At 31.0% G+C, this 10,295-nt stretch overlaps 1 protein-coding gene across 1 annotated transcript; it reads right to left on the bottom strand.

Annotated features, from left to right (window-relative positions):
• Positions 1-579: 579 nt before the first annotated feature.
• On the bottom strand, positions 580-1,355 carry LOC107485455 (uncharacterized). Its single transcript, XM_016105991.1, has 2 exons — positions 682-1,355; positions 580-589 (listed from the first exon to the last, which is right to left on the bottom strand). The coding sequence occupies exons 1-2, from the start codon at positions 1,353-1,355 to the stop codon at positions 580-582; spliced, it is 684 nt and encodes a 227-aa protein (XP_015961477.1).
• Positions 1,356-10,295: the final 8,940 nt, after the last annotated feature.

Raw genomic sequence — 10,295 nt, forward strand, 5'->3', positions numbered from 1 at the left:
TTGTAATTCAACTATTTATTATTTATTATTTTATTTTATTTGTTAAATAAGTTATATCAATTATCAATTATATGTATAATGTTGTAAAATAACCAAATAAATAAATTAGAAAGAAGTAACAAATATAAAATATGAAATATAATTAAATAATTCTAGTAGTAATATTCACCACAATTACTATCTCAATATAAAAGAGATGATTCATATATATATTAAATATATATTTTACTAATATATGTAGTAACCAGTGGCGGAACCAGAAATTTTATAAGAGGGGGGCCAATTAAATATAAAATATAACAAAAAATTAACAAAATATGATTCGTAGCATATATATCAAAAAAGTAATTATATTATATTATATAAAAGTCAATGTTCAACTACATACTTTAAGATTTTGATATTTTTAAACTTGCTCGACGATGCTTCATGGAACTAAAATCATCAATTATCATCTCTGAAGTGAATTTTGAAGCAATTTCCTTTTCAATATATACAATCATACAATCTGCTAAAAATTCATCTTCCATCTTGTTTCGAAGCCTTGTTTTAATAATCTTCATAGCTGAAAAGGCCCGTTCAGTTGTTGCTGTTGTCACAGGAAGAGTCAAAACAAGACGAATTAATCTATCAATTAAAGGATATATATTTGATTTTCCTGTCTCTGTCAATTTTTGACACAATTCAGCAAGAGTAGACAAATTCTGAAAATCTGGAGCTTTAACCACATCAAGTTCATAATGTTGTAACTCATAATCCAATTGAATCTTTTCTTGCTCAGAAAAATCTAAAGAATAGAAATTCTTTACAAGATTGCATATGTTGCAAACACTGAATAACTTGAAAGCATCTTTAGGATCTAGAGATGTACTCAGTATGAGGAGCTCGGTTGCTTGCTCACTAAATCTACTATTTAGCTCTTTCAATTGAAAATCTATCACGCTAGTAAAAATGTCAACACGATAGTGGTGTTCAACAGTGACAACATCCTTTTTACGACGAGACCGAATTATGTCACTAAAAGAAGCACCCATATCAGGTATCTGAATAGCATGATCATTGCAGAAAGAACTAACTTTCTCCAAAAGTGCTCCCCAACTACTATCTCTTAACTGTTGAATCAATGACTTTGTACTAGAAACCAGATGCATAGCATTCAAAATGTCTTGAGATTTTTGTTGCAATGCTTGACAAAGTTTATCAGTGATTCCCATGATTTCTTTCATCATATGCAAAATGAAAACAAAATCAAATGATAATAAAGATTTAAGAGCATAAGTAGCATCACCACGTTGAGAATATGTAGATCCATTAGTAGCCAAATCTTCCAGAACTGAAGTTGTTGCTCCAAACATACGTAAAAGGCTACAAATTGAGTTGAAGTGAGAGCTCCACCTTTTTTAATATTATATATAAAAAAATTTAATATTATTAATTATTACTATTTACTATTTTTTTTAAAAAAATTTGGGGGGACCATGGCCACCTTAGGTCCCCCGTGGATCCGCCACTGGTAGTAACATATGAAAGAAAGAAAGAAGAAAAGTTTTATATGTAGGTAATATAAATAGAGAGAGAATTAATGAATTATTATTAGTAATATAAGAGAGAGGAGATTTTTATTGCTCTATAAATCCAAGCGAGGCTTTACCTGTTTATACCGGTAACAAGCGTTAGTTTTCAACATTCATTAACTTTTAATTTGATTTTGGAAGGTGATTTCTTTGCATGGGAAAGATTAGCCGCCCAATTGATAAATGGGCATACATTACATTCTTATCACAACACTCCTCCTTGAATGCCCATTTAGGATTATGCCTCGTTAAAACCTTACTAAGGAAAAATCTTGTCGGAAAAAAACCTTAGTAAAGGAAAAAGAGTACAAAATCCTTTGTGATGGGACTGCCAAAGAGTACAGTCTCCCCCTCTTGCCGACATCACTTAATGTCTCGAAATCAGCGCATCCCAATCTTATGTACCAATCTTTCAAAGGAGAATTTTGGGAGAGACTTTATGTGTGTTTGGATTACAGTTTGCAAACCAGAGTTTGCATAAAATTGATTTTGTAAAATTGATTTTGATGATAAGTTAGTTTGAGTTAACGTGATTTATGTTTGGTAATCTTTATATCAAAATTGATTATAGTAAAATAAATGTTGTTTGGATTATACTACTCAAAATCACTTTTAGATGAAAAATTACTAAAATAGACATCAATTTTATATACCTGCAAAATCAGAATACTATAAAAAATAATATAAAAAAGTATTTATCATATAAATAAAATAAATACAATAAAAAATAAAAATATAAAAATACAAAACAAAAATAGAATACATCAAAGAATAGAAAAAAATTATACAGATAAAAAATAATAAAAATTCCATAAAACCAACAACATATATCATATGAACAAAAAAAATACCATAAAACGTAAATAAAATTCATATGAATAAAATCAAATAAAAATAAAAAAATTTCAATTTGTTAGTAATTGAAATAAATCTGAACGATTTTGATGAAAAAAATGGAACTAAAAAATTATGAAGAAGTAGGAAGAACTACAAAGAATGACTGTGAAGATAATAGTTACTAGTATCATTCTTATAGAAGAAAATGGAGGGTAGGGTTAGTAAAAAAGAAATATTTTAGCTTCTCCTAAACATGAAACGTGAAACGTGAAACGCAGAAGCTACAAATTTGAGCTTCTCCTAAACGTGGGTTCAGAGGCAGAATCAATTCTGCGTTCACAAAGATAAAAATTGCCAAACATCAAAGTGAAACTTTCAAAAAGCTCAAACGGACTTCTCTCCTCTCCAACGTGTTTGCCAAACACACCCTTTGTAAATAAATCTGCCAAATTATCACTTGAGTGGATCTGTTGGACATCAATTGTCCCTTGATTTTGAAGATCATGAGTGAAGAAGGATTTGGGAGAAATATGCTTTATTCTACCACCTTTGATATATCCGCCTTTAAGTTGAGCAATGCATGCTGTATTATCTTCAAACAGGACAGTTGGAGCTATCTTCTGATCAATCAGTCCACTTGATGACAGAATATATTGGATCACACTCCTCAGCCAAAAACACTTGCGACTAGCTTCATGTATCGCTAGTATTTCGGCATGATTAGAGGATGTTGCAGCAATCGTCTGTTTTGTGGACCTCTATGATATAGCTGTTCTACCATATGTGAACATGTATCCTGTTTGAGATCTCCCTTTATGCGGATCAGATAAGTATCTGGCATCTGCATAGCCAACTAGTTGTGGCTTGGATCCATAGGGATAAAACAATCCCATATCAACCGTTCCATGAAGATATCGAAAGATTTGTTTGATTCCACTCCAATGTCTTCTAGTTGGAGAGGAACTATACCTTGCTAGTAAATTCACCGTGAATGATATGTCAGGTCATGTATTATTAGCAAGATACATTAGTGCTCCAATGGCACTAGGATATGGTACTTCAGGACCAAGGATATCTTCATTTTCTTCCTTATGACAGAATTGATCATTTTCCACATTTAAAGATCTTACGATCATAGGGGTACTTAATGGATGTGACTTATCCATATAAAATCTTTTCAAGATCTTCTTTGTGTATGTTGTTTGATGAATAAAGATCCCATTTTTTATATGCTCGATCTGCAGGCCGAGACAAAATTTAGTCCTTCAAAGATCTTTCATCTCAAACTCTTCTTTTAGAGTTTTTATAATTGTTGGAATCTCTTCAAGAGTCCCAATGATATTTAAATCATCAACGTACACAGCAATTATAATGAATCTAGATGCATATTTCTTTATGAAAACACATGAACAGATATCATCATTCTTGAATCCATTTTTGGCCAGATACTCAGTAAGACGATTATACCACATTTGTCGAGATTGCTTTAGACCGTATAAAGATCTTGCAATTTAACTGAGTATAACCCTTGTGAATATTCATTGGATGGTTTATATATCTTTAGTTCTTCAGGGACTTTCATATAGATATCACGATCTAATGAGCCGTACAAATAGGTTGTTACCACATCCATTAAATGCATATGCAGTTTATAATATGCAAATAAACTGACCAAATAACGCAATGTTATCACATCCACTACAGGGGAATACGTTTCTTCATAATCTATACCAGGCTTTTGTGAAAAACCTTATGCCACAAGTCGGGCTTTATAGTGCACAACTTCATTTTTCTCATTTCATTTTCTCACAAATACCCATCGGTATCCAACAGGTTTTACATCTTCTGGTGTACGGATTACAAGTCCAAAGACTTCACGTTTTTCAAGTTAGTCTAACTTAGCCTTCATGGTTTCTTTTCATTTTGGCCAATCATTCCTTTGTCGACATTCTTCAACTGATCTTGGCTCAAGATCCTTACTTTCATGCATGATATTTAATGCCACGTTATATGCAAATATTTCATTGACAATTATCTTATTTCGGTCCCATTTCTCTCCTGTAAAGACATAATTTATCGAGATCTCATCATTTCACAATTTTCAGGTACCTGAACATCTTCTGGCATTAAAATTATATCAGAATTTTGGACAACTGTAGGTGTCTTTACTGTGTCTTTTTCAACAGGAATAGTATTTACCTCTTTTCTCTTTCGATGATTTTTATCTTTGGAACTGACAAGCCTGTTACGCTTCTGGTGTGTATTTGTTTCAGTGGCTATTTGTCCTACTCGGATATCAATTCGAATTGGGGCATTTTCCGCAGTGCCACGCTTCTAGCGTGAATTTACCTCAATGGCTACTTGTCCTACTGGGACATCAATTCGAATTGGGGCATTTTTCGCTACTATATAAGATTTGGTTATCCTCTTTGTATCAGAAAATGCATCAGGCAATTCATTTGCTATTCTTTGCAAATGTATAATCTTTTGAACTTCTAGTTCACATTACCCTAATCGAGGATCTAAATGCATCAACGATGATGCATTCCAATTAAGTTCCTTTTCAGGAAGTTTATTCTCTCCCCCTAATGTTGGAAATTTTGATTCATCAAAATGATAATCCGCAAACCGGACTTTAAATACATCTCTAGTTTGTATTTCAAGATACCTCACTATAGAGGGAGAATCATATCCAACATATATCCCCAATTTTCTTTGGGGTTCCATTTTGGTGCGATTAGGTGATGCAATGGGAACATATATCGTACACCCAAATATTCTTAAATGGGAGACATTTGGCTGCTGGCCAACAGCTAATTGCATAGGAGAGAACTGATGGTAACTCGTTGGCCTCAAACGAATAAGTGCTGCGGCATGTAAAATAGCATGCCCCAAAACTGAGGTTGGGAGATTTGTTCTCATAAGCAAGGGTCTAGCAATCAATTGGAGGCGTTTAATAAGTGATTCTATTAACCTATTTTGTGTGTGAACATAAGCTACTGGATGTTCAACACCTATTCCATTAGCCATACAATAAGCATCAAAAGCTTGGGAAGTAAATTCACCAGCATTATCAAGACGAATTGCTTTGATTAGATTTTTTGGAAATTGTGCTTTTAATTGAATAATTTGAGCCAGTAATCTCGCAAACGCCATGTTGCTAGAAGATAATAAGCACACATGTGACCATCTCGAAAATGCGTCTATCAGGACCATAAAATATCTAAAAGATCCACATGGTGGATGAATAGGTCCACATATATCACCTTAAATCTTTTCTAGGAATTCAGGGGACTCAAATCCAATCTTCACTAGAGATGGCTTTAAAATTAACTTTCTTTGAGAAGATGCAGCACAACAAAATTCACTAGATTTAAGAATCTTCTGGTTCTTTAGTGAATGTCCATGAAAGTTTTCAATAATTCTTCTCATCATAGTTGTTTTCGGATGACCCAATCGGTCGTGTCAAGTTATGAATTCATTTAGACTAGTAAACTTCTGGTTTACAATGACATGTGATTCAATTGCACTAATCTTGGTATAATATAACCCAAATGAAAGTGAGTGTAACTTTTCTAATATAATCTTTTTATTTAAATCATGAGTTGTGATACATAAATACTCATGACTTTCCTCATTCATAGTCTCAATATGATATCCATTTCGGCGAATATCTTTAAATCTCAACAAGTTTCTTTGAGACTTGGTAGATAACAGTGCATTATTTATTATAAATTTTGTTCCTCCAGGAAACAAAATTATAGCTCTTCCGGAGCCTTCAATCACATTGCCTGAGCCAATAATAGTATTAACACATTCTTCTTTTGGCACAAGATGGGTAAAATATATATATCACTTTTAAGAATAGTGTGCAAACTTGCACTATCCGCAAGGCAAATATCTTCAGAATATGTCATTTTCATTTTTCTTCAAAGACAAATGATAATAATAATAAAATGAGTAGAAGTACATGCACAGTAAAATTATTCACATGAATACTTAACAAACAAATACATATATCAAACTATTCCATCATTAATCAAATAGCCAGTATTTTCTTCAGAATTCTTAAAGAAATTAGATACATCATAATGAGTGGTGGAATTTTCATAATTTGAAACAAAATTTGTTTCCTTTTCTTTGTCATCCTTTTTCAAGGATGCTTGATAAAGATCAACTAGGTGTCTTGGGGTACGACAGGTACGTAACCAATGGCCCCTTCCACCACAACGGAAGCATTTATCCTCAATTGATTTATTTTACCCATTGTTCCTTTCTTTATCCCACTTCTGGTGAGATCCTTTCTTGTGAATATAATTCATTTTCCTTCCATAATTTTTCTTGCTACCATAGCCTTGCCATTTACCTTTTCTGGGGTTATAATTTGCCGCATTTACTTCAGAAAATGGGGCGGCGCCAGCTGGGCGCGCTTTATGATTTCTCAAAAGTAACTCATTATTGCGTTCAACAACAAGAAAGCAAGAAATTAACTCGGAAAATTTTTAAATTCTTTTTCTCGATACTGCTACTGCAGGAGCACATTCGAGACATGGAAGGTCAAAAAAATTTCTCTAATATATTAGGCTTGAGGAAGTATCACCGTCTTTTGATGATTGTACCTTTCTTCAAGGTCTTTCCACAGATCTGCAGGATCTTTTAATGTGTGATATTCATTTTTCAATCATTCGTCAAGATGACGACGAAAAAAACTTATGGCTTTGGCTTTATCCTTTTGGGATGTATTATTTTCAGCCTTAATGATATCTCCAAGATCCATTGAATCAAGATGGATTTTAACATCTAGTATCCATGATAAATAATTATTTTCAGATATATTAAAAGCATTATATTTAAGATGAAAGAGTTTCGACATAATAAAAATTTGTTACCTGAAGTCTTCCCAAAATTTCATTAGAGTTTCGTGCTGATAACATGTTGTAAAATAACTAAATAAATAAATTAGAAAGAGGTAACAAATATAAAATATGGAATATAATTAAATAATTCTAGTAGTAATATTCACCATAATTACTATCTCAATATAAAAGAGATGATTTATATATATATTAAATATATATTTTACTAATATATGTAGTAACATATGAAAGAAAGAAGAAAAGTTTTATATGTAGGCAATATAAATAGAGAGAGAATTGTTATTAGTAATATAAAAGAGAGGAGATTTTTATTGCTCTATAAATCCGAGGTTTCACCTATTTATACAGGTAACAAGCCTTAGTTTTTAACCTTCATTCACTTTTAATTTGATTTTGGAAAGTGATTTCTTTGCATGGAAAAGATTAGTCGCCCAATTGATAAATGGGCATTCATTACATTCTTATCACAACATATAATAGTAATAAAATAAAAAATTTATTAACATGTCATGATAGAAGTGTTCAAAAGTCAGTTGACTCAGTTCAGATTCAAAACATATTTTATCCGAATTAGATTTATCATTTTTACTCTATTATTTTTGGACAGATCATGCTTTCGGTGATCCAACACAAAATTGTATTTTATAATTAAGAAAATATATATTAAAGTGAAATTAAAAATAAAATATTATATTTTTTAATTTAATTAATATTTTTATATTATATCAAAATTATAAAATTATACACTAATTTTATATCAGATTAACTTGATTTGTTTTCAAGTCAATTTAAAGATCAAAATTAAATAAGAATATATAACTCAGAAATGTAGGACAAAATTTCGTTTATTTACATCAAGTTTTTGGGAGACTCATTCAAGACTTATTCGAACTATTAGTCAACAGAAAATCAAAGCGTTGATTTCAGTTAATACCTAACAGGGATAGAGATAAAAAAAGAAGAAGAGGATTTCGTGGTTCATGAATCTATCGAATAAATACAATAATTAGTAAGAATAAAAAAATAATAGGTATAGTATTTTATTGGCTAAAAATTTTTAAATAAACACAATAAAATATTAGAATCAAGTCCAAATTTAAATTAATACGGGCTTACTCATATATACCTCTTACCTTATGGTTTAAATTATTTTTTCTCTGTTATGTTTATATACTATTTTGTTCTTTTTTTACATGTTAAATTTTTTTTAAATGAATAGATCAAATTCAAACATAAAAAATTTATTTATAGAATAAAAAAATATTTATGTTTATATTCTGGTTTGAAATTAAAGTCAAGTCTAAAAAAATAAGCATAGTCTAAAAAAAAAAATCTAAAAGATTCCTTCAAAGTTGTTCAATTTGTGTGGTAAGTGGACCTGACTCGATTTTGACAATAAAAAAGGACTCCCAATTACACCAATGTCTATATCTATAATCTCGCTCCTTATTTGAAATGTGGGATAAGAACTCCTCCAAAACAGTAGGGAGTAACTACTCACTACTATAGATGGAGGAATTATATAAAGGTAGTTAATCTATAACCCTAATGGTATAAAATACCTCATCATATATAGGTATTTTGAAAATTTTAATTAAAATATTTGTTTAAAATCTTTATTAACTTAAATATCAGAGTCTTTCATAGGTACATTTTTCATTCTCATTCAATGAATTTAGACGACTTTATTTTAATGAAAAAGACGTCAAAATTTTCATTAAAAGGAGTGTGAACCTCACATACAAATCCAAATCATTAATTTCAGATAATTCTCGAAACAGTTTCTAATAAAATAATTATAAACACAAAATATTAGTTATTACCAATTAAACTATAACTTTTCAAAAATATTTTATGAACGCAAAAGGTTCAATTATTAAAATTTATATATTTATATATGTTATTTAACTTTTTAATAAAATAATTATATTTATTATAATAGAATAATTAATTTGTTTTATAGATTTCTGCCAAAATTGAATTGATAAATGTATTTTTTATTGATATGTTTATATATTTATTATAGATTAATGTTCATGTTTAGAGTCTTTTTTATTCCTATATACTTTAGAGTATTAGTATAGACCCAATAAAAGAAATTAATAGGGTCAAATTTGTAACACCCTAATATTCAAATCCTTATGCTCGAGTCATAAGTCAATGATATTACGGTGGTACGACTCTCAGGTGGATTTTTAATATATAAATATAGGTAAATTCGAAAGGAGTATTAATCGAGAAGCCTAAAAAGAGTAGAAATAAAATCGCGAAGACGTATCACTCACGTTTCGACAACAAAAAGATAAAACGTGAAGCCGAAAGTGATATACGGACAAGGCATAAAGGAGATTACGAGATAGATAACAGATAGATATATATATAACATAAGTAAATAGCCACTAGTCGCGACCCGCAAAGTTTAGGCCGACTAGGGTACAGTATGAAAGTAGTTGACAACAGTATATCCTAATCTCTCCCAAAGGAAACATGAGAGCCTCTATAGGCAAGTTCAAAAGAGTTCAATACATAATATAATCTTTTCAAAACAAAAGTGGAGAGATTCTAAGCAAAACACAAAGTAGAGAAAATAAAAATCTTCGCCGTCTCTCAGACAAACCACAGCTCACTTCTGAGCACCTGGACCTGTATCTGAAAAATAAGAGATATATACGGAATGAGAGCCCCGGACCCATGGGTTCCCAGTACGGTAAAAGTGCCAAATAAATACAATGCACTGCAATAAAAACTCACTAAGCATCCTAAACTTCTTCAACAATTATCCATCCTAGGTTCTCGCTAATCCATGAATAGGCAACTGTCATAAAGGAGTGCTAAAACTAATTCATGCTTCACATGTTTCCCAACTCGCTGATTCTTCCACGAATCAGACTCAGAATCATAAACAAAACCATCACCAGTTATTCTACCTCAGCAATTCTGTATCAATACATCATACCCTCACCTGGAGCTAGTGAAACCACATCACTGAGTCTACCCAGGGAGCTCA

Source organism: Arachis duranensis, chromosome 4, assembly GCF_000817695.3.
Source record: "Arachis duranensis cultivar V14167 chromosome 4, aradu.V14167.gnm2.J7QH, whole genome shotgun sequence".
Taxonomy (NCBI): Eukaryota; Viridiplantae; Streptophyta; class Magnoliopsida; order Fabales; family Fabaceae; genus Arachis; species Arachis duranensis.

Coding starts and splice junctions, on each gene's coding strand:
- LOC107485455 (XM_016105991.1), bottom strand. CDS start 1,355: ATGTTTGGAGCAACAACTTCAGTTCTGGAAGATTTGGCTACTAATGGA.